The sequence below is a fragment of the Antechinus flavipes genome, chromosome 1 (genome assembly GCF_016432865.1).
Source record: "Antechinus flavipes isolate AdamAnt ecotype Samford, QLD, Australia chromosome 1, AdamAnt_v2, whole genome shotgun sequence".
NCBI lineage: Eukaryota > Metazoa > Chordata > Mammalia > Dasyuromorphia > Dasyuridae > Antechinus > Antechinus flavipes.
The window spans coordinates 327779428-327806049 of NC_067398.1; the positions used below are offsets into that span (position 1 = coordinate 327779428).

Consider the following 26622-nt stretch of genomic DNA (forward strand, 5'->3'; position numbering starts at 1 on the left):
TATTTTATTTTCTTTTTTTTAATATTTTCTTTTATTTTATAATAACTTTATATTGACAGAATCCATGCCAGGGTAATGTTTTTTTTTTTTACAACATTATCCCTTGCACTCGCTTCTATTCCGATTTTTCCCCTCCCTCCCTTCACCCCCTCCCCTAGATGGCAAGCAGTCCTATATATGTTAAATATGTTGCAGTATATCCTAGATACAATATATGTGTGCAGAACCGAACAGTTCTCTTGTTGCACAGGGAGAATTGGATTCAGAAAGTAAAAACAACTCGGAAAGAAAAACAAAAATGCAAATAGTTCACATTCATTTCCCAGTGTTCTTTCTTTGGGTGTAGCTGCTTCTGTCCATCATTTATCAATTGAAACTGAGTCTTTGTCAAAGAAATACACTTCCTGTATGGATAATTTTCAACATTCACCCTTGCAAAACCTTGTGTTCCAATTTACCTGCCTTTCCCTCCATAGCTTCCCCTAAATGGCAAGAAATCCAATATATTTTAAACATGTTCAATTCTTCTATATATATTTCTAGAACTAGCATGTTGCTCAAGAAAAATCAGATCAAAAAAAAGGGGAAAAAACAAGAAAGAAAATAAAATACAAACAAACAACAAGAAAAAGAGTGAATATTATATTGTGATCCATCCTCAGTTCCCACAGTCCTCTCTCTGGGTATAGATGGTTCTCTTCATCACAAGATCATTGAAACTGGTCTGAATCATCTCATTATTGAAAAGACCATGTCCATCAGAGTTGATCATAGTATAATTTTCTTGTTGCCATGTACAATGATCTCCTGGTTCTGCTCAATTCACTTAGCATCAGTTCATGTAAGTTTCTCCAGGTATCTCTGAAATCATCCTGCTGATCATTTCTTACAGAACAATAGTATCCCATTATATTCATATACCATAACTTATTCAGCCATTCCCCAACTTATGGACATCCATTCTGTTTCCAGTTCCTTGTCACTACAAAAAGGGCTGCCATAAACATTTTTTTGCACATGTGGGTCCCTTTTCCTCCTTTATGATCTCTGGGATATAAGCCCAGTAGAAAACTGCTGGATCAAAAGGATATACACAGTTTGATAATCATTTGGGCATAGTACCAAATTGCTCTCTTGTAAAGTTGAATCAGTTCACAACTCTATCAACAATACATTAGTGTCCCAGTTTTCCCTTATCCCTTCCAACATTCATCATTATCTTTTCCTGTCATCTTAGGCTACATGGATTTAACATTACATTTTTTCACAATAAGGCAAAATGAATATGAAATCAGGAGAAGTCTTATATGAACTTCTGCAGATTGAGATAAGCATAACCTGGAAATCAAAATACACTAGTGATGACAACAATGTAATTGGAAGGAACAACCAAAAAAAAAAAAAAACCCAACAACCTGAATTTGAACACTGCATCTAATGATTAAGAATGGCAATAGAGAAGAGCTGAGAAATATGCCTCTTTTTCTTCATTGCAGTAGGGGTGGATTAATGATATGGAATATTGGTTACCCATTAGCTTGTGTTATAGAGAGACTGGCAGTGAAAAAGTGTCTCAACTTGGAGATACTCATGAGAATCTGCTTCAGCTCTATTCTTACATTATCACTTGTATGACTCATGCAATAAAGGATTTCAGTGAATCATCTGGCAAAATCTCAAAAAAAAATTTTAGGGAATAAGATGGAAAGAAATGTGTTGGTTGATACAATAGTTAATTGGATAGAGAAATGATTGAATGACACATATAAAGAGTATTGATTAATGGATCAATAGTAATCTGAAAAGAAGACCTAATGGAAAGCTACTCAGTTCTGCACTTGGTAATTTTCTGTTCAATACTTTGTCAGTGATTGAATGTATACTTGCATACTTCCAATTTGACAAATCTCGAGTTGACAGATAACCCATTGGATAATAGCATCAAGATTTTAAAAAAAATTTCAAGGTTAGAATTTTTCAGCACCCAAATGAATTTCAAATTCAGCACATTGCTGTTAAGTAGTCTATGACCTGCACTAAATGCAGTGAATACAAAACCAAAAACTAAGATTTATCCCCATGGAATGAACAGGTGACTGAACAGTTTTAATATGTACATACTAAAGACAAAGTACTTTTCTCAGGAGAGAGATAAAAGTAATAACTAACAAGAAGTTTACCAATGGCTAAGGATACATGAGCTGAAGTAAGATTAAGGACAGATGTTTTCAAGCATAGGATATATCTTATTGCATAGGCATGAAGGAAGGGCAAAGAATGTTGTTTTCAGGCCGTGGTTAATATTTTAATGAATGTAGATTGGAGTAATATGAAATAAGTCTAAAAAGATGGACAGGAGTGAGTTTGCAAAGGTCTTTAAATGAGATTGTATTATATTTTGAGTGTTGCACAGTGGGTAAATTGTATTAGCATAGAAATCTGAAGCAAAGAGACTAATTAGAAAAGCATCTGTTCAGGTGAGATGTGATAAGGATTTGAACTAAAGTAGCAGCCAACTGAGATAAAAGAAGGATAGGAGGAGGATTTGGGAAACATGTGGAGTAGGTCAGAAATTCCAAAGTCTTCATATTTTTCCCATGGGGGGAAAAATTGTGCCTCATGACAAACACAGCATGGTGAAAAAGCAAGACTTGGGACAGAAAACAGGTCCTCATAGGATAACTGGAGAAACTGGGAAGAAAGATCCCAGGATGGAGGATTAAGGAAGATCTCAGGATGAAGGATGTAAAGAACAAACACCTCCAGGCTACCTCCTTTGAAACAGGGTCAGCAGGGAGCCCTGGAGCTAACTGGATTCAGAGGTAGCCAGAACCCAAACCACAGAAAATTTCACCTCCTAGTCAGTTGGGGATCTGAGGCCCAGAAGATTGTTGGGATCTCTGCTGATTAGGAGGGCCCAGCTATGATGCTGAGATGCAGCCCTGGGTGAGAATGAACCAGAACACTTGGTGATTGCAGAAATAGTGGGGCAAAGGCCATGCTGACAGTGGGCACTCATAGGGGGAGGATGAAGTTCTTGGTTTTGGGTTTCAGATCAGAGGGGAGAATTGAAGGAAGACCTAAAGCCAGAGGCACTATTCCTTCTCCCATCCCCAGAATTAGAGGGGATTAAATTATTAAATTTGTATTCGAAAAGAAAAATGAGCAGGCAAAGGAGAAAGAACCCAACCTTTGAAAGTTACTAAGGGAATTGGATAATCTTCAGAGGAGGATATTGGAGTTTAAAAATCCTCCCTTATCTAAAGAGTAATGTTAAGTAGCTCCTCAAAAAAAGACTTTAAAAATCAAATGAGAGAGATGGAGGGAAAACTTTTTTTTTCTTTAAAAGAATAACCCAAATAAACAGAAGACAAATAAAAGAAAGTAAACCAATTAGAAAAGGATATCCAGAATCTTAAAGAAGTAAATGATTCTTTGAAATTTAGAATTGGGCAGGGGAAAACCAATGAAGTTACAAGAGACCAAGAAATAATATAACAAAATGTAAAAAAAAAAAAGAGGAGAGGATGTGAAACATTTTAAAAGAAAAACAACTGATCTAGAGAACAAATCAATAAGAGAAAACAGACAATAATTGGGCTTCCTGAAAGCTATGACTCAAAAAATAGAATTGTAGAAAAATAAAAGAAATAAAAATTTCCTGAAGTGATAGAAAAAAAGGGGACAGTAGAAATAAACAAAAAAAAATCATTGTTCACCATCTTAGAGAGCCTACAAGGAAAACTTAGAAATATCACTAAAAAAATTTTTTTTGAATGGCCAAACAATTTATTTATTTTTTTTTGGGGAATGTAATAGAACACTATTTTGCCATAAAATGTGTAAGGAATAATTTCAGAAAAACCTAGGATCTCGAATGAACTACTAGAACAGAAAAATGACAGAATTAGAAGAAAACTCCAAAGAAAACAATCTAATAACAACATTGTATTGTTAAACAGTTTTGAAAGAACTCTAAGCAATGCCGTGCCCACTATAATTTATTGCCAAGGAACCAGATGTGATACATACCAAGTCATATCCTGACGAGCAAAGGATGAACTCAAAGTACCGTGAATATAGCCAAAGAAATAGTTTTGCTCAACCATGCATATGTATTGTATTGTTTTCTTTTTCCTTTTTTATTTTTGATTTGCATTTTTTATTTTGAAAAAAAATTCTTTACAACATTATCCCTTGCACTTCTGTTCCGACTTTTTCCTTCCCTGCCTCTACCCTCTCCCCCAGATGGCAAGCAGTCCTATACATGTTAAATATGTCTGTCACAGTATATCCTAGATACAATATATGTATGCAGAACCGAACAGTTCTCTTGTTGCACAGGAAGAATTGGATTCAGAAGGTAAAAATAACCCGGGAAGAAAAACAAAAATGCAAACAGTTTACATTCATTTCCCAGTATCATTGTTAAATTTTGAAAGCCTTATATCAAAAAGAACATTTTACAAGCAACAACAACAACAACAACAACACCAACAAAACACAATTCAAATATATGTAAGTTACAATAAAAGAGTTGCACAAGATTTATCAGCAGCTGCAATAAAAGAATATAGGTACTGGAATACTGCATATTGAGAATCAAAAGAACTAGGATTGTGGCCAAAAATATTATCTTCAGTAAAATTAAGAATAATATCTAAAGAAAAAGTTGACTAAACAGATTTTCAGGATTTTGCTTCAAGCAAATTTGAACTCAATATAATATTTAATCTGTAAAAATCACTATCAAAAACTAAGTTCAAGGGATTCAATACAAACAAGTTAAAAAACATGTTTTATATGAGGAAATGTATTGGTAATTAAGTAATCCAAAAGAAACAATGGGGTAGAGCTGATTATTATTTGACTCTGAAAAGCAAAATTGTTGAGGAAAGGGAAAAAATTATTATGTTATATTAATGAAGTGTGTGTGTGTATTACACTCTCCAAATTTATAAAGAATCTATAAAGAAATAAGGGGGGAAGGAATAGGATAAGGTAGAATATAGAAGTGTGAGTATATTAATCAGAATGGGGTAAGCTATGTAGAATAATGGGAAGAGGGAGTAAGGGAAAGGGCTGGGGAAGAAGATAAGAGAGGCATGAAGAACAATGAGGGAAGCAAGGCAAGTCAACAGGTAGAAATAAAGTGTAAGTTAGCAGGGATAGGAAATAAGAGATATATACAAATATAATAATGATCAGGATCAGAATTTATTAGAAAAAAGTAAGGATATTAATCAATCATTGTTATCAAAGTAAAAATTAAAAAAGATTAAATCAAGAGAGAAATCTATATTATATATGTGTTTTTTGTGTGTGCATGCAGACATGTGTTAGTATGTATATATAGATATATGTACATATATTTATATACACACATTTGTATATATACACATATTTGTATATATATATATATGTATATATATATATATAGGAAATGATACATAAATATATCTATGCTTAACTGTAACCGGCTTGGAGGAGCTAAGGAGGAGGAAAAGGGAAAAAAGAATAAAATAAAAAATGCACAGCAGAGACTGAAAGAAAACCTAAAAAAAAGCAAAGAAAAGATAGTTATGCAATTATACAATGTCTTCTATTATTATAAATGCTTTCTTGAAATTGAAATTTATTGTTACATATTTTGAATCCTCCCTGATATTCTATTGAGCACACGAACATTTTTTTATGTTTTTCTAGCTTTATTTAAAAAAATTGCATTTAAGTTTAAAATAAATAAATGAATTAAAAAGGATAAACTGAAAACAATATTGTACAGATAAAATCAAAAAGATAATTGATTTAAAAAGAGAGCTGAGACAAAGGGAAGAGTCAAATATGACAGCTACATGGCACACTGGATAGAGTCTCAGACTCAAACTTGAGTTACTAGCTGTGTGATCCTGCATAAATTACTTAACTCTGTACATCTCAGTTTTTTCATCTGACAAAATGAGCTGGAGAAGGAAATGGCAACCTGCTCTGATATCTTTGCCAAGAAAGCCCAAATAGGATTACAAAGAGTCATATTTAATTGATTGGAACAAATATCACTCCAAGGTTGCAAATCCAAATGACTTAGATTCATGATGATTTTTTTTTTTAGCAAAAAATAGAGTTTTTGATCAAATAGGCCTTTTATCTCATTAAAGTGATTACTGCTTGCCATGATCTAAATCATAACCCATGGCCTTTCTTGGCCTTCCATAATTTAGTCACAGAAGGGATTTCCCCTAAAGTTCTAGAAGCTTTCCACTTTTCATTGTATAATTCACTGGTAATTCATGAATACCAATGGAGTATACAAATGGACCACTGGCTGTCTCTTCCAATGAGACCAGCCCATTCTCTCTCTCTCTCTCTCTCTCTCTCTCTCTCTCTCTCTCTCTCTCTCTCTCTCTCTCTCTTGCATAAGAGAATTATATAGTACTTTTAAGTAAGCTTTAGATTCACATTCTTATTAGAGTCTGATAACACCTTTATGAAATAGGTTCCTTGTCCATGGCTATATAGCTAGTGAAGGACAGAAACGGAATTTGAATCTAAGTCTTCCTAAAGTAAATACCATACTCTGCATTGTACCACAAAGCCTCTTTTGGAATTCTCCTTTTACTACTTTTAACTTACATTATGTCCTAAATTTCTGACATGCTCAACAATGAAAAAAAACTAAATATTTCCATTTATATCTTAAGATTTCATCACCACAAAGTTCAATTTTCCCATGACATTAACTAAAGACCTTAACTATATTCCAGAAGTAAATAAAATGTTCTTTTAAAATAAACATCCATTAGCCCATACTTTCAACACATTCTGTGTCCTATAATCCATTAGCTTCTTCTGGGAAGGCTAGGAAAAAAAACCTTCAAAAGAGCTGAGAATACTCATGCACTGGCAAGAAATGTCACTCTCCAAATTCTGTGAGGTAAAAGTTGTTTTGTAGTTGATTTTTTTGTCCATGGAATTCTATATTATTTAAAATTTATTACTAAATTCCACATAATTGGATATTGGAGATGTGATTTCTTAAGCATTCTTGTGTATTTCTTTATTTCTGAACATTCTGAACATTTCTGAACACTTCAAAACTTAATTTTTTTTATTAAAGCTATTTATTTACAAATTTATTTAAAATTTTATTTACTAAAGCTTTATTCATTTACTATATGGCAGATAGTCCAATAAATGTTAAATATGTTACATCTCATATATATATATATATATATATATATATATTAATGCTATGTTATGGTCCACACTCAGTTTTCACAGTCCTCTTTCTGGGCATAGATGACTCTCTTCATCACAAGATCATTGGAACTAGTTTGAATCATCTCATTGTTGAAGAGAGCCACATCCATCAGAATTGATTATCATATAGTCTTCTTGTTGCCATGTACAATGCTCTCCTGGTTCTGCTCATTTCATTTAGCATGAGTTCACGTAAGTCTCTTCAGGCCTCTCTGAAATCATCCTGTTGGTCATTTCTTTCAGAACAATAATATTCCATAACATTCATGTACCATAATTTATTCATCCATTCTCCAATTGATGGGCAGCCACTCACTTTCCAGTTTCTTGCCATTACAAAGAGAGCTGCCACAAACATTTTTTGCACATGTAGGTCTCTTTCCTTCCTTTAAGATCTCTTTGGGATATAGGCCCAGTAGAAACATTGCTGTGTCAAAGGGTATATACATAGTGTGATAACTTTTTGAGCATAGTTTCAAATTGTTCTCCAGAATTATTGGATCCATTCATAGTTCCATCATCATTGTCCCAGTTTTCTCACATCCCCTTCAACATTCTTCATTATCTTTTCCTGTCTTCTTAGCCAATCTGACACGTGTGTAGTGGTATCTCAGAGTTGCCTTAATTTGCATTTCTCTGATCAATAGCTATTTGGAGCACCTTTACATATGACTAGAAATAGTTTCAATTTCTTCATCTGAAAATTGTCTGTTTATATCCTTTGACCATTTATCAATTGGAGAATGGCTTGATTTCTTATAAATTTGAGTAAATTCTTTATATATTTTAGAAATGAGGCCTTTACCAGAACCTTTGAATGTAAAAATGTTTTCCCAGTTTATTGCTTCCTTCTAATCTTGTCTGCAATAGTTTTCTTTGTACAAAACCTTTTTAACTAATAATAAAAATTATCTATTTTGTGATCAATAATGATCTCTAGTTCTTCTTTGGTCACAAATTCCTTCCTCCTCCACAGGTTTGAGAGGTAAACTATCCTATGTTCTTCTAATTTAAAACTTTTAAATTGTTGCTAGGATAAAAAAGGGCTCTTAAAGAGACAAGAAATTAAATTTTTTTGACCCTAGTACCTAATCTTTTAGAAACTCTCTTTGCACACAATTTAGAATCGGAGGTTATGGGCCAACTCAAATTCCGATCATGTGATTTGCATTTCAGATTATTTGATGCCTAAAAAATTAACGTTGGAAGTCCCCTAAAATCTCAGAACATCAGAGCTGGAAGAGGACCAAACATCTGATCCAAGCCTCTTACTGGAAAATAGTCTCAAATAGGGCAAATGAGTACATTAAGATCACACAGGTAATTACTGGTAGAGTCAGGAACCAATTCTTTTGACTCTTAGATACCTCTTAAGCAGAATCTTTTAATTCATTGAAAGGCACCAGATTTTATTTCATCACTGAAATTCTTACCAGTTAAGCCAGGTTCTTACCAATGTAAAACTCGGAGCTTCAGAGTAGAGGCCAGAGTACCAGATGGGAGGAAGCTTTGTGGCCATCAGCAGTTTGGCAGGAAGATTAATGGAGTCCATTGTGGTGGGTAAGGTTCACTTGGGTATGATGAACTCTCACTAATAAAGATTGAGAGGGAGGGTCAGAGTAATACATTTACTAATTTTAATATGTTTGAAAAATATTTCACATTATTTTTTATTTTAAATAAAAATCCTGCCAGTAAGAATTTTAAACTTCTTAGCATAGATGTTCAGAACCATTGCATTCATTGGTGAGGAAGACTCTGCTATGTGTGGACCAGAGTAATTTTAATGAGATCACTTGGTTGGTGATGAGTACAATGTCACCTGAGAAAAGATAAAGTTATTAAACTAAATTACTGGAGAATTAGTATAGTATAGTGCTTTTCTGTATTTTTGTGGAAGGCAGCATTTGAACTATTTAGGCAGCTTATAGTGCTGTGCATAGTAGAGTCCATACCCAGTACTGTGATACTGGATAAGTCAGTTAATATGTCTGCCTCAGTTTCTTTATCTGTAAAATTAGAGTTTCAATAGTTGAAATAGTTCAATAGAGTTTCAACCTAATTTTCAGAGTTGTTATAAGGAACAAATGAGTTAAAAGTTGTAAAGCACTTAGTTTAGTGCCAGAGTCACATAGTTGGTAAATGGCAAAAGCTGGATTTGAACTTATGCCTTCCTTATTACATGTTCAAGACTCTATTCACTATTCAGTTGTGCCCTGCTCTTCATGAATCCATTTGGAGTTTTCTTGGCAATGATACTGCAGTGATTGATTATTGAATTATAGTAAAAGTTCTCTGGATAGGTTTTTGACTAATAAATATGAGTCTTGATGTTCTGGGTAAATTCCAAGGTAGATGTCTCTTGTTTACATTAATTGAATTTTTGAGAATGTTGTCTCTATATATCTGAGAGGATAGAAACTGTTTTTATTTCTTCTAACTCATTCTCTGACATGATTCTGTATAATTGCAATTATATAGAAGTAGAGGAGAGTGAATTTCCTCCCTTCCATAAGTTGATCATACATTATTGATGGTCTTTTGTACATTCTGTATATTCCACAGATATCTCAAAAACAATATTTATTAAAGTGATGTCATTATATCTCAGTTCTTTCCCCCAACTGTCTTCTGTATAATACCTTCTCTCTATTTACATGACCACTACTTTAGTTTTGAGCTTCAATTATCTCTTATATGACTAATGTGATAATTTTTTGACCTGCCTCAAGCATTTTCCCATTTCAATCTATTTCAGATGAGAAAGTGAATTTTCTAAAGGATTGATCTGATCATGTCATTTCCTTTCCCCACTTCTGTTCAATAAGCTTCTATTCTATTGCCTCTAGAATTTTGTTTGTGTTTGTCATTTAAAGTTCTTCACAACCTTGTTACTTCCAACTTCCCAGTTTTCTTATACTTTTCCCTTCCACTGTATTCTATGAGGCAAGTGCTCTATTCTATCTGCTTTGCCTGGAACTTGATACTTCATCTTCTGTCTCTGTGCCTCTGTACTCACCATCCCCCATGTATGGCAACTCTGAGGTACCACTATACTCCTCTCAGTTTGGCTAAGATGATAGGAGAGGGTGGAATATGGGAGGGGATGTGGGAAAACTGGGACACTAATACATTGTTGGTGAAGTTGTGAAGTGATCCACCCATTCTGGAGAACAATTTAGAACTATGCCCAAAGTTCTATCAAACTGTGCACACCCTTTGATCCAGTAGTGTTTCTAGTGGGCTTATATCCCAAAGAGATCTTATAGGAGGGAAAGGGACCCACATGGGCAAAAATGTTTGTGGCAGCCCTTTTTGTGGTGGCAAGAAACTGGAAACTGTATGGATGCCCATCAGTTGGAGAATGACTGAATAAATTATGGTATATGAATGTTATGGAATACTATTATACTATAAGAAACGACCAACAGGTAGAAAAACTTGGACTTACCTGAACTGATGCTAAGTGAAATCAGCAGAACCAAGAGATCATTGTACATGGCAACAAGATTATACGATGATCAGTTTTGATGGATGTGGCTCTTTTCAACACTAAGACAATTCAGATCAGTTCCAATGATCTTTTAATGAAGAGACCCATCTGCACCCAGAGATAGGACTGTGGGAAGTGAGTGTAGATCACAACATAGCACTTTCATTCTTTTTGTTGTTGTTTGCTTGCATTTTATTTTCTTTCTCATTTTTTCCTTTTTGATTTGATTTTTCTTGTACAGCAAGATAATTGTATAAATATGTATGCATATAATAGATATAATATATATATTTTACTGTGTTTAACATATATTGGATTACTTGCTATCTAGGGGAAAGGGTTAGGGAAAGAGGAGAAATTTGGAATACAAGGTTTTGCAAGGCCTAATGTTGAAAAATCACCCATCCATATCTTTTGAAAATTAAAAAATGTTCATTAAAAAAAAAAAACAAAAACCAAACCAAACAAACCAAAAGAATATCTGAGCCAAGAACAGTGAAAAACTTGTGTTTGCTTTTGAAATTTCCAAGAAAACCTCTTTTTGAGTGCTTAAGGAGGAACATTTAATATGCAGCCAGGAAAGGCACTATATACTCATTTTCTGAGGCACATTAGCCAGAATTTAGGCAAGAAGCATTTTGCATTTTTTTTTTCACATCAGTAAGTGTGATTTTAATTAGGTTGGGCTTGTAAGGAGTTCAGATCACTCCTCCCTAATCTCTGAATTTAATTGAAAGAGATTGATAATTATGAGATAGTAAAAATGATTTAAAATTTTATGCAGTTTCAGCTAGCTTCAATTCAGTGCAATAAATGGATAAATGCAGATAAATGGATCATGACTTCCTCCTTGGAATTCCTTCATGGCTTTTGTATTGCTGTTGCTGGTGTCTCTTGCATAAAGGTATCAGACTCAGAGCACACATTTGTTTTAAGCTTATAGCACTCATTTATTACATTAGGACTATATAAATCTTTGTTCCTCTTCACAAAGACTCAACCCAATTATATATATATATATATATGTATATATGTACATATACATATATATCTATTTCTAAACAAAAGACAGAAGGCTATATAACATGCCTTAAGGAATAGCAAAGTGGGTTAATGTGCGATCTCTTACAAAGAACCATGCCACAGGGGTTTCATTGAGAAGAGGGCTTTTGAGTGAGCAAATTTCTCACAGCAGCTTTCACATCCTTGTTCCGAAGGCTATAGATGATGGGATTCAGCATGGGGGTGACCACACCATAAAACATGGATATGAGTTTGTCTGTTGCTTGCAACTTGTCAGCTCCAAGAGGGTCCTGAGACTTGGGTTTTGCATACATGAAGAAGATGGTCCCATAAAATATGATTACCACTGTCAGGTGGGCTGAGCATGTGGAAAATGCTTTGCGCCTTCCCTTGGCTGAGTTCATCCTCAGAATGGTATAGAGGATAAAGATATAGGAGAAAAAAATCACCAGCAATGGTAGAACCAGAAAGACCATGTTGGAGACCACCATAGTAATCACATTGAGGGCTATGTCAGCACAGGCTAACTTTAAAACTGCTAGGATCTCACAGGTGAAATGATTAATGACATTATTTCCACAGAAAGGTAACTGCATGGCAAGAGCTGTTTGAACTACTGAGTTGATACCCCCTGAAAGCCAAGACACTAAAGCCATCAGCACATATACGATCTTGTTCATGATGATGGGGTACCTTAGAGGGTTGCAGATGGCTACATATCGGTCAAATGCCATCATTCCCAATAGTAAACATTCAGTCGATCCCATGGCAAAGCCAAGGAACATCTGTATTGCACATCCTGTGAAGGAAATGGTTTTTTTCTTGGATAAGAAACTTATCAGGGTTGAAGGTATAGAAGTAGTTGTGTAACAGATGTCTAGAAAGGAGAGGTTACTGAGGAAGAAGTACATTGGGGTGTGTAGGTGAGAATCAAATATACTTGCTATAATAAGGACACTATTGCCAAACAGGATTACTAAGTACATTATTAGAATTAGAATGAAGAAAATGATTTCTAGTCTTGGGTAGCCAGAAAGTCCCAGAAGAAGAAATTCTGTCACAAAAGTTTTATTTATTCTTTCCATTTCTTCCTCTTGCAGGAGTTCATAGGAAGAAATAATGCAAAATTCTTTTATTTTAGACTCACATATTGTAAAGATCTCCAGCAATCTTTCACTAGGTTGTCACGATGAAGCTTGGTTTGAAATTATTTTCATTTCTCATCACAATGAAGAGTTTTTGGATTTTAAGTGACTAAAAGACTCTATTTTTCATCAATCTTCATTATCCCAGGAAGCCTAGAAGTGCCTTCATCTGTTTTTGATTTCTGTCTTCAGGAACTCAGGCTTGTCATGTCTTTAAATTTACCTTGCAGTTAGCAGAGTCATATATTCCTTCCCTCACATACATGATGCTTCATTTTATAATACCTGGAGTACTTCTGTATCATGACATTGACATTTTAAATATAAAAAATGGAACAGTTAGTTTCTCTGGAGTAACTGGTTGCTGTGTCTCAGAAATTGTGAAGAGGAAATCGCAGAAGAAAAGCTACTGTGATAAATAAAATAAAATAAAATAAAAAAGGGATATTTTCAGTTCCTTTTGCAAAGGAATTGTTTTATGACCTGAGCAGCTGAATTAAAAGTTAAGATAAAATAATGATAGCTAAATTAGCATTTTTATAGTATTTACTCTGTTCCCTGCCTTGTGCTAAGCTGCTTTATAATTATTTTCTCTTCTGATCCTCACAGCAACCTTGTTTTTGTAATGTTGTTCAGTTGTTTTATTGATGTCTAGCTCTTAATGATCCCAATATGAGGTTTTCTTGCCAGAGATACTGGTTTGCCATTTCCTTCTCCAGCTCATTTTACAGATAAAGAAACCAAAGCTAATGATGTTAAGTGACTTGGATAGGGTCGTACAGCTAATAAGAATTTGAATTCAGATTTGAACTCATGAAGATGAGTCTTCCTTATTCCTTATTCCAGTGCTCTATCCAATGCACCACCTAGCTGTCCCCTTTCCCTTTGCAAGGAGGATTTTATTATATTATCTTCATTTTACAGATCAGAAAGTCAACAGCAGTTATATGACTTGCCTGAAGTCACACAGCTATGTACATGAGTCGGGATTTGAACTAAAGCCTTTCTGACTCCAGGCCCAGCATTCAGACCATTGTGTCACCTAGTCACCTCTGTTAATATCTTACATAGTTAAGTATAATGCTTTACAATTTGCATAATGCTTTTCCACATATTATCTCATTTAATCCTTCCAATAAACATGTGAAAGAAACAGGTCAGAGATTATTAAATCCCCATTTTGCAAACATGAAACTCTGAGTTTTTAATAGTTTGTAAAAAAAAGATCATCAGTTTATCAGTGGCAGAAGAAGCAGGACCACAGCTCTCCTTTTCTAACTGGTAGTCTGTTGTTTTCCTAAGTTTCTACTATCTTTAGGTAGTAAGAATGAGGGTTGGAAAATGACTTTGAAAATGGTCTAATTCAGTATATTCCTTTTTGACATGATGGAAATAAGTCTCAGAAGTGAAGTCGCACATTAGTAATTAGAGATTCTGTGCCTGGCTGTCTTGTTTGTTCCTGGTTTGCAACATTCTCTAATAGCAAGAACTTCTTTCTTAACATCAGCACTGATCAATGATTAGGGAGGAATGTTTTGTGTCTGTGTAAACTGTGCAAACTTTGATAAGCAGCTATCAACATGAAAAGGGTTCTCCCTATTAATTCTACCTTTTCTACAAAATAATGTATAGTAGATTATATTTTACTGGAAGCTCAAAAGTACCTAGATTTTCAAAAGGAAAACATTTCCACTTCCCTTGTAAACTACTCCTTCAACTACTTTATCCTAATTTCCTTCCCTTAATTACCTGTCTAAATTTTTCTAAAAGGGAATACGATTGCTTTTTTGAAGCACTCATCTTCTGGAATAATATTCTTATAGTAAATATGAGTTAATTCCTTCCTTCACTCAATAACAACAAAACTCCTGTTATGCATTGTGCACTTACTAGGAGCAAGAGAAACTATGAGATTTAAGTAAAACAAGTCCTTGCTTTCATGGAATTTATAATCCAGAGGGATTGTACAAATATAGATAACAGATAATATTGTAATATTATGCAACTGATGCTTTGAAAAATTACCAAACATATGTGAGATTCAAAGCATTTATATATGCTTTAGGAAAGTCTATAAGCTGCATATTGCATTAAAAATATGTCTAATTTACTAAATTCCTAATTTAGGAATTACCTTAATATTTTCATTCCATGAGTTATTCCTTTTTTCTCCTTTTGTCCCTTTAATGCATATTTAGATTTTGGTTTTGTGTCCTGTTTGTGATTACATGTCATGCAAATTGTTTCAAATGTATTCATTCCTAGGCTAAAATTAACATTAACTCTATTTTTCCATTATTGTACTATTATATAACATGGGAATTCATGAATGATATCTTAACATTTTTGGGCCATGGATCCCCTTGATAGTCTGATGAGGCTTTGAATTCCCTTCTTATAATAGTGTTTTAAATGCTTAAAATAAAATGAATAGGATTACAAAAAGTTAGATTGAAATAGTTACAAAAACATTTAAAAATAGTTCATGGTCCAAATTAGGAACTCCTGATAAAGCATAGTGATCATTTGTCCTTTGTTTAAAAATCAATAACAACCATATGTGCTTATTATAATATCAGCCATTGTGCTAAATGTTGGGGATACAAAGAAAGGCAAAAAAATAATTTTTGCCCTCAAGGAGTATATGGAAATAATATAATAAATAATGAGTTTATAGAAGATGCAGACAACACAAATGAAGGTAATCTGAAAAGAGAAAGCACCTGGGGAAAATGGGAAAAATCATTTTGCTGAAGATAGGATTTGAGCTGAGTCTTGAAGGAAGCAGGGAAAGCAAGAAGTGAAGATAGGTGCCAACACCATTCCAGTCTTGGAAGACGTCAGTGAAAAGGCATAGAGTGTCTCATGGGAGGACTAGTATATTGGTCAGTGTAGTTAGATTATGGAGTATGTAGAAGGTGGTAAGGTAAATGTTATGTAATTTGCCCAGAACCCAATACTCGTATTTGAACCCAGACCTTTCAGACTCCAAGCCTAACATTATGACCAATATGCCATGCTCCCTCTACATAATATGCATGTAACAGGCACTTAAAGGTTATTATTTGAATTAATGGATTGTTAAATATTCTTCACTCTACTGAGAATAATAAATAAAATCAACCAGCTAATTGTATCCTATTTTCTACATGTTTTTCCATCCATAATTTCTTATCTTGGACCCTGTAGCTACTTGTTCATTAAGATATACACCTCTGATATGTCTCTTTAGGACGTTTTCCTTCTAATTAGATTCTTTGGGGTTTTCCTCACTAATGACTTTTCTCAACTTGCATCCTCCTTGACATTTCTGAGGCATTTTTACGTCAGTCATGTTCTCCTCCTGTCAGGGTTTTTGTGATACAGTTCTCCCTAAATATGAAAGTAAGATAATTTGTTTGCTGTGTCTTGAGGCAAAAGACAACACCCCTAATATCAACCCATAGGTGTTTTGTTACTGTAAAGTCATTTTTCAGTCATGTCCACCTCTTTGTGACTCCATTTGGGGTTTTCTTGGCAAAGATACTGGAGTGATTTGCCATTTCCTCTTCCAGCTCATTTTACAGATGAGGAAACTGAGGCAAACATGGTTAAGTGACTTGTCCAAGGTCACACAGCCAATAAGTGTCTGAGATGAGATTTGAACTTAGGAACATGAGTATTCCTGACTTCAGGGCTGGAAATCTATCCACTGAAACACCATTTTCCTTTTTCCTTTTAACAAATATTTTACCAAATATCATGGCATCTCAGAACATCAGATCTAGAAAAAATTGCTTTGAACTCAGGAAGATGTGTCTTCCTGATTGCAGGTCAGCACTCTCTCCACTGGGTGACCTAGCTGCCCCTATTCCTGATTACAAAGGGACAAAAGGAAAGAGTTTGAACCCATGCACATCCACTGGAAATCACAAAATCTTATGAGTTATGAGAGTGGGTAATCAAGTATAGTTTCATAGGTGATCAGATATTGGCAAGGGAAAGAAGAGAAAGCTTAAAGTTAATATGACCCCAAACCTTCAAATTAAAAGTCAAGTCATCATGGCCTAAAGAGGTGTAATGAACACTCAGTGGTCATACTTCTAGTGCCAAGGCCAAGGCCAGAATCCAGGTTTTCAGGACCACAGGCCAGGGTTCTCTCCACAATATTACAACAAGGAAAGTACATCTTTATTTTCTTATTCAAATTATGACTCCTGTGCTTTTCATTATCACAAGAAATTGAATGATCTAACATATTTTCCTTCCCTTTAAATAACTTTTCAATGTACTTTGATGGACATTGCAATCTGTTTATTAGTCAGTTCTCTTGCCCTTCCAAGTCCATTTTTGAGCAGAAAAATTTTTTATTCTTATGCTGAGACATTTTTCCTTTTCATTTAATCTGATCCAGGGTTGTTATCAAATATAGATTTATTTTAGTTTCTGAATTGGATTAATGTCAACATGAGTAAAACCAGGCATATTCTGAAATTATTTTGGCTTTAACAAATGTAATAATCTTATCTTTCATTTTTTTAGTTTCAGTTCTTTAGGTTTTCGTACCTAATAGTTGGACTTTGTTTAATTGTTCCTGATTTAAGTCTAATTCAACAGACTTACTTAACACTTATCTGTGCCAGAAGCTGGAAGAACTGCAATATGAGAGTTTCATTTCAGGTAACTAGGTCTCTTAATTCTATTATTAATTCTTAATACCATACCCTGAACCCTCTGTCTTGTATTGTAAGATTTTATGAAATTAAAAAAAAGAATTCCCTTTATTAGATTGGAAACTCTTTAACTTCATAATTTATTTCTTTTTTGGTTTTTCATTCTCCATCATTTAAAAATATTTTTATTGTTGTTCAGTCACTTTTCAGTCATATCTGACTCTATGATCCTATTTGGGATTTTCCGAGGAAAGATACTATAATGCTTTGTAATTTCCTTCTCCTACTCATTTTACAGATGAGGCAGAGTTAAGTGACTTGTTATGGTCACACAGGTAATGTTTGAAACTGAATTTGAACTCAAGAAGATGGGCCTTTCTAACCCTAGGTCCAGTACTTTATCTGCTGTGCTACCTTGCTGCCACAAATCTTTTACATGGTAGATGTTTAATAAACACTTGTTTTCCTTATATAGCTTAGTACTTCAGTTTTTATAAGATTTAAATCTATTTCCTCAGCTATGTGACAACAGTGGTAGAAGATGGAACTTGGAGACAGGAAGATGAGTTCAAATTCTGTCTCAGATACTTACTTAACCTGAAAAAGTTACTTAATCTCACTCAACTTCAGATTCATCATCTATAAAATCAAGATAATTATAATCTTATGAGGATCAAATGAGTAAATTTATGTATAGTACTTTATAATCTTTAAAACACTATAAAATGCTAATTATAATTTATAAGTGATTATTAGATATAATATTAGTCTGTATTATATATTTATATTTATATCATATTATTATGACATATATCATAATAATTATTAGTAGTATTACTTCCTGAGTTTTGTATGAGATTACATATTATGTGGAATAACAATGAATTCTTGGTATAAGTCTTTTTATAAAATCACTCAGGATAGAAAATAGCTACAATTAAGTAAAATGACCAAATAATGACTTACTAGGCCAGGTATTGATGTGTAAAAGTAGTTATAGATCAGAATATTTTAAGTCAGACTTCATAATCTATATAATAAAATTCTGCTGTAGTTATCATCCGAAACTGAAAAATTTCAGTATGATATCTGGCCAAAGTTTACCTGGAGGTTTGAGGAATTATTTCTACTTCTTCAAAGAAATACCTTACTGTTTCCAGAACATCACCAAAAATTTTCTGAAATTAAGACAGTTTGCATTCATTTCATAAACTGCCATACTCTCATAGATGGATTACAGTAAATATTTGTTAAGCAGCCATTACCCAATACAATCATGGCTAATCCCCAAAGCAATTTAAAGTTGAAAAGTGAAAAGTGCCAAAGTTAGAAACTTTCTGCTCCTTCAGGGACAGTGATCCACAAAGCAATTAGAAAGAAGATGTTACTGCATCTTAATTGAAGAGTGAATTAGAGGAACGGGAAAATGGTTCTTGTTGATACAACTTTTAGAGAGGAGGAATTTTGAAGAATAAGTGACCAATTTAAGACTGTGGGTCAGATAAATTGGACAATTAAGACAGTTTTGAAACTCTGTCTATTTATCCATCTATCTATTTATCTATCTTCTTTTATCTACATACTTATCTCTCTCTCTCTCTCTCTTTCTATATATATATAATCAGAGGATATACAGGTACATATGCATATTGTTATTCAACTCAGTTCTTGAAGAAGATCAATGACATCAGGAAGGTGATGTCTTGATTTGCAAGTGAAATAGATTTAAGTAACAGTAGGGCTGTGCAAAGTCATCAGTTTCACTTTCTCCTCCATTCACTCGAATTCAGTGGCAAGATTTAGGTTAGGATAACTGGCAATAGTCCAAGATGCAGTGGAAGAACTTGACTTTTTAAACCTAAGATCTTTCTCAGACCTGTCTGTCTGAAGCAATGCCCATTCTGCATTAAAGGCTAGATTAGAAATGAGACAAAAGATAGTCTAGTTTGCTTTCCCAAAAGAATCAATCTGGCTGGGGAACACCCTCAGAGTTTCTGTCCAGGACAAAAAACAATTGAAATCAAATGACTTGTTCCTGGCTATATAACTAGTAAACGGCAAAGATGGGATTTGAATGGAGATTTTCCTAAATTTAGAAAATCCTATATCATTATGTGGTAGAAAGAAGAAATGAGTAGAGTGATTCAAAATAAAATATTTTTTCAATAATTAATATTTTCATTGAAAAAAATGTTTTTATTGTGCATTAAATGTAGGAGTTGGATTAGATAATTTCTAATTCTAATTTTGTATGAGCTTCTGTTAAACATGTTTGATTGACATTACTCATCCTCTCCCAATTCTGTAATCAAATTTATAAAGAAAAAAAATAAATACAAATAGGTTAGATGATTAAGTTTTCAAAAGTTAAAATCCAGAAATGCTTTCTTTGTCCTTAGAGAAGTTTCCACCCCAAATTTTTGTGGGACTGAATCTTGGAGAAAAAAGAGATGTCACTTTTGGGACTCTATGTTAATTTTCTGTTGGATAGTTGGGAGTGGGATGGGAGGGTCAAAGATCTATTGCCCTGCTTGTGGAGTGAGGTTGCAGTTTAGGATTGAGATCACTTAATGAGATCATGGACTGAGAACTGACTGGAAGAAGCAAAGATGGAGTAGATTGGAAATGTTCACTTAATTGACACAAAACTAGCAACTGCTGCCTAACTGAGATCAAAAGACAGCTTGGTTATATAGTAGTTAGATCATTGTGCCGGGAGTTAGGAAAACTTGAGTTCAAATCTGCTTTTGGAAATTTGCTAGCTGGGTGACTCTGGATAAGTCACTTAAGTTCTTCCTGCTTCAGTTTATGCATGTATAAAATGGGGGGATCTAGGTGGTGCAGTAGAGTGCAGGCCTGGAGTTGAGTGGACCTATGTTCAAATCAGGTCTCAGACACTTACTAGCGGTATGACCCTGGGCAAGTTCCTTAACCCCATTTGTTTCAGTTTCCTCATCTGTAAAATAAGCTGGAGAAGGAAATTGCAAATCATTCTAGTATTTTTGCCAAGAAAACCCAAAATGGGTTCATGAAGAGTTGCATGTAAGTAATCAACTGAACAATAACAGTAAAATGGGGACGATATAATAACACCTCGTAGGGTTGCTGTGAAGAGCAAATGAGATGTTTGGAAAGTGCTTTGTAAAACTTACAGTGTTATAAAAATGCTACTCCTATTATTCCTTCTTTAGTTTCTTCTTCCCTTGTCTACTCAGAGGTCTTGTTATAACGCTCCCACTAAGTTTTATACATTTACTTTTCCTTTCCATCTCTTAGTTTACCTTTAAGGAAGAGAATGGAGGAAAATAGGAAACTATCTAGTAATATTACTATATTACCATTTATGTAGCACTTTAAGATTTATAGGACTTTGTACATTTTATTTCATTTGATCCTTGCAAGAATCCTGTGAATTATGTGCCATTATTATTATCACCCTCATTTGACAAATAAGGAAACTGAGGTTTAAAGAGTTAAAATAAGTTGGTCAGTCTCATGCAGCTAGAAAATGTCTGAGAGCAGAATTTGAACTCAGGCTTTCCTTTGTCTTAGGTCCAATGCTCTATTCATTGCAGCGATATTACAACTGGATGTTTAAACTTTTTTATTATTTCTTTGAATTTTCTGTAATTTGATTCTATTCATAAATCTCAAGGCATTAAAAGTGAATTTTCAAATTCTGTGAGAAGAAATGAACAAACAAATCTGTCTCAAGAGAGATTCTTTCCCACAAAGGAAATGGAGTTCAAATGTTCTACTGAAGGTGAGGATAGTATTCCAATAAATTGAGCAACAATCTCCCTACCGTACATTGACAAAGGAACAATTCCAACAAATTCCATGATGGTTTAGAAATGAAATCAAAGAATTAAATGAAAATTATAGTAAGAAAAATCAGTAGGCAGAGGATCATAGGATTTGAAATCAAAGTGCGACAATAAAAAGAATGCAAAAATCAAAATTGTAAAACCTATGATATCATTAGTGTGAATATTTATTCTTCAAATACCTATTGGAATTGTTCCATGCATTAGTAAATAATCTTCATGATCTTCTGGGAAAAATTAAGAAAGGAAGGAAGGCAGGAGGGAGGGAAAGAGAGTAGGAAAGAAGGAAGAAAGGGAGGTAGAAAGAAAAGTCATCACTGGATGAGCTCACTTTTATCAATGAGTCTCTGGTCCTCAGAAAACAGCCAGAGTCTAGTTGTTGAATCTATGCTGAAAAGCTTCCCAATTTGATAAAACTTTGTAGTGTGTGTATCCAGTTGTCAAAGGCCTTAATAAATCAGGACCACATAGCAATTATGAGCTATTACATCAAATTTAGAGAGCAGTCTAAATGTACTACCATATGCTGCATATGTGTCACAAATTTAAGATTTAAGAAGAACATTGTTGTAAATAGGAACCTGTCTAAAAATTAGTAGATAATTCTGAGAGAACTGATTGAATTTTAGGGACATTAAGTAATTTGCCCATGGTCACAGAACTAGTAAATGACAGAGGCAATATTTTAAGCTATGCTTTCCAGACTCCAATTCCATGTATACATAATATATTTTATATGCAATATAACAAATGCATATTATATATATGTAAACTTATAGGTAATATTATGTATATGTAGATATACTTCAGAACCTCAAAGACAAAAAGAGGAGCAGAACAAACATTTATTAGGCACCTTCTAAGAATTGTTCTGTATACATTACAAATATTATGTCATTTGATTATATCATAATTTTATTCAGCACAAAAGTGAGATTCAGTGGATACTGAATATAGATAACTAAGTCTCATATTCTCATGAAAAATTCTATAAATGCAAATGTGTTTCAAAGGTCATATAATTGATGTTGTTTTACTTAGCTGCCATGACCCCAAAATTTTTTCAACCACTCCAAAAGATAATGAAATGATAAAAAAAAAACAAGCTATAATATGATACAAACCAGGTTTAAATGCAAAAACATCTAAGGAACATCATCTAATATATAAGAGCAGTAAAGAAAGCAGGAGGAATCTATAGTAAGAATGAAATACTAGGTAGACAATCCAAGTCATAAATTAATATCTTTGTAGTACTTTAAAAAAGAGTTAGTTGATAGAGCCAAGATGGTGGAGAAGACATACATGGCATTATAAGCTCCTCTTATACCCTCACTACCAATTACCAAATTTAGCCTCAAAAATAGTGCTTGACTGGTAAAATCCATGAATGTTGGAAGTACAATGACTTACCAGTCAAAGATAATCTGGAAGATTGCTCGAAAAGGTTTGTCCTGATCTAATGGGAGCAGCCCAGTGGAGACAAGGAGGTAGAACCAGAGGCTAGCATACTGAGTGGACTGGGGTGGGGGCAGTCTCCGTGGATGAAAAATTTGCAGGGAGGACTTTACCATAAGTTGGATGTTCTGCTTTAGTTTTGCAAAGCAGTAAATCAGCAGAGAAGTTAAAGCCAAAGGTAGAGTGTACTCCAAAAAATGCTAGAATCTAACAGGATTTGGCTACACCCACACAGCACCTGGAAGTGACTCAGCATGGACCACAGCACAGCTGTGCAGTTGCATTCTGCAGCATGGGGCTTTTTTTTTTTTTTTTAATTTTAATAGCCTTTTATTTACAGGTTATATGTATGGGTAACTTTACAGCATTGATAACAGCACAGGGCTTTTGCCCAGGGCAATTTTACTTCTTGGGGCAGCCTCTAATCCACAAACATGGGGACTCTGCCCGGGGCAGCCTAAAATCTACATAGCAAGAGGGCTCTACCTGAAGCAATAGAACTTCCCTGTCACTGTGTTTCCCAGGACAGAAACACTTCTGGTGTGGGACTCTTGTTGATCCACGCACAATGGGATTCTGTCCCAGGCAGTGACACTTTTACTGCTCAGCTCCTAGCCCCATGGCAGCCACTGATCTGTACAGTGAGACTATACCCAAGGCAAAGATACTTCCAGTGTGGGGCTATTCCCAGAGCACTTCTGCAGCTGGGCCACTCTTAGCAGCCCATTTGTAGGACAGCTATTGTCCATATATCTATGCCTGCTCTGTAGAGGAAGCTGGTAATCTCCTTGCCCTGAGGCCAAAACCCAAGCACTTTTAAAAAATGAGTAAGAAGGTCAAACATATATTAATGATGGATAGCTTTTATAGAGAAAGAGAGCAAACAGCCTCCTGACAAAAACCCAAGGCTCTCCTAGAAGAAATTATAAAATATCTTAAAAGAGAGCTAGAAGAAAAATTTGGAAAGGAAAGAAAAACTCTGCAAGAGAGTATGGCAAAGGCATATAATTTTCTTAAAGAAAAATTGGATGAAGTGGAAAAAAAAAACTTCCTGAAATGTGAATTGGAAAGGTAAAGAACTTTCAGGGAAAAAGATTTTGTGAATTGGTAAAGATAAAGAACTCCCAGGAAAGTAGGATTTATGAATTGTAAAAAGAAAATAACTCAGGAAAAAAAAATTAGTGAAATGGAAAAAAATTCCAGAGAACAAAATGACTTAGTTAAAAAACTCAGTTGGACATATACAAAAAGAAATTTAAAAAAGCTAATGAAGAAAATAACTCATTAAAAATCAGAACTGACAAATAGAAATGAATGATTCATCGAGACACCAAGAATCAGTCAAGCAAAACCAAAAAAATGAAAAAAAAAATAGGAAAAAATGTTAAATATCCACTTGGAAAGCAACAGACATGGAAAATAGATTTAGGAGAGATAATCTGAGGATTATTGGACTTCCTGAAAATTATGATGAAAAAAGAGCCTAGATACTATTTTACAGGAAATCATCAAAGAGAACTGCCCAGAGGTAATAGAATCAAAACATAAAATAGGCATTGAAAGAATTCATCAAACACCTTCTGAAAAAGACCCTAAAATAAAAACCCAAGGAATATTGTGGTTAAATTTCAGAACTACCAGACTAAGAAAAAAATATTACAAGCAGCCAGAAAAAACAATTTAAATATTGAGGAGCCACAATAAGGATCACTCAGGATTTAGCTGCTTCCACATTAAAAGATCAAAGGGCCTGGAATCTGATATTCCAAAGGGCAACAGAACTTGGAATGCATCCAAGAATAAACTACCCAGCTAAGCTGAGCATTTTCTTCCAGGGAAGAAGATGGACATTTAATGAAACAGGTGAATTTCACTTGTATCTAATGAAAAAACCAGAACTAAACATAAAATTTGACCTCCAAATATAAGACTCAAGAGAAGCAGAAAAGGGTAAAAAGAACTTTTGAGAACTATATTTCTGTTATGGACATACCTAAAGAGTGCATGTATAATTTGATTTTACTGATATAATATATTAAAAAGAGGAAGTAAAAACAGAAAGGGGATAGTTTCAGAAAAAGGAAAAAGGGGAGATAAAAAGAGGGAAACTATATCCCATAAAGAGACAAAGGAAACCTATCATATCTGAGGGAATTTAGGGAGGGGGAAGAACATTGTGTGAGTCTTACTCTCATCAGAGTTGGCTCAAAGAGAAAATAACTGACATATTTATTCGGTTTACTGAGAAACTTCTCTCACTTCATTAAAAAGTGGGAGAGAAAAAGGGAAAAGGAAAAGAGTAATAAGGGAAAGGTATAAGAAAGGGGAAGGGATTCAAAGGGGGCAGGAGGGACTAAAAAGAGGGAGAGCTGCATGAGGCAAGTGGTGCCCATAAGTTTAATATTGGGAAGGGGGGCAAAGGGGAGTAAGAAAAAGAAAAGCATAATTTGGGAATAATAAGAAGGAAGGAAATACAGAATTAGTAATTTTAACCATAAATGTGAATGGGATGAACTCTCCCATAAAGAGGAGGTGGATAGCAGACTGGATCAAAAGCCAGAACCCTACAATATGTTGTTTATAGGAAACAATTTAAATCAGGATGATACATACAGAGTAAAGGTAAAAGGCTGGAGCAGAATCTATTATGCTTCAGATGAAGTTAAAAAAGCAGGTGTAGCCATCCTTAGCTCAGATCAAGCAAAAGCAAAGATTGATCTAATTAAAAGAGATAAGGAAGGAAACTATATCTAGCTAAAGGGTAACATAGACAATGGAGCAATATCAATACTAAACATATATGCACCAAGTGGTATAGCATCTGACTTCCTAAAGGAGTAGTTAAGAGAGTTGCAAGAAGAAATATTCAGCCAAACTATAATAGTGGAATCTCAACCTTGCACTCTCAGAATTAGATAAATCAAACCACAAAACAAATAAGAAAGAAGTTAAAGAGGTAAATAGAATATTAGAAAAGTTAGGTATGATAGATCTTTGGAGAAAACTGAATGGAATCAGAAAGGAGTACACTTTCTTCTCAGCAGTTCATGGAACCTATACAAAAATTGACCATATATCAGGACATAAAGACCACAAAATCAAATGCAAAAAGGCAGAAGTAGTAAATGCATTCTTTTCAGATCATGATGCAATAAAAACTACATTCAACAAAATGCTAGGGGTAAATAGACCAAAAAGTAATTGGAAACTAAATAATCTCATCTTAAACAATGATTGGGTGAAACAGCAAATCATAGACACAATTAATATTTTCACGCAAAAGAATGACAACAGTGAGACAACATACCAAAATTTGTAGGATGCAGCCAAAGTGGTAATAAGGGGAAATTTTATATCTTTAGAAGCTTATTTGAATAAAATAGAGAAAGAGAAGATCAATGAATTGGACTTGCAACTTAAAAAGCTAGAAAAAGAGCAAATTAAAAACTCCCAATCAAATACTAAATTTGAAATTCTAAAATTAAAAGGAAAATTCATAAAATTGAAAGTAAAAAAAAAACTATTGAATTAATTAATAAAACTAAGAGTTGCTTTTATGAAAAAACCAATAAAATAGATAAACCTTTGGTAAATCTGATTAGAAAAAGAAAAGAGGAAAATCAAATTGTTAATCTTAAAAATGAAAAGGGAGAACTTTCCACCAATGAAGAGGAAATTAGAGCAATAATTAGGAGTTACTTTGTTCAACTTTATGCCAATAAATTTGATAACCTAAGTGAAATAGATGACTATCTTCAAAAATA

The 26622-nt window shown here is 34.0% G+C and overlaps 1 protein-coding gene across 1 annotated transcript; it reads right to left on the reverse strand.

Annotated features, from left to right (window-relative positions):
* Positions 1–11904: 11904 nt before the first annotated feature.
* On the reverse strand, positions 11905–12885 carry LOC127556239 (olfactory receptor 13C3). The gene has a single exon (XM_051989306.1). It carries the CDS (start codon positions 12859–12861, stop codon positions 11905–11907), a length of 957 nt encoding a protein of 318 aa, XP_051845266.1. The 5' UTR covers positions 12862–12885.
* Between the last annotated feature and the right edge of the window lie 13737 nt (positions 12886–26622).

Excerpts from the sequence above, each read along its gene's own strand:
- LOC127556239 (XM_051989306.1), bottom strand. The coding sequence starts at position 12,861 with ATGGAAAGAATAAATAAAACTTTTGTGACAGAATTTCTTCTTCTGGGA.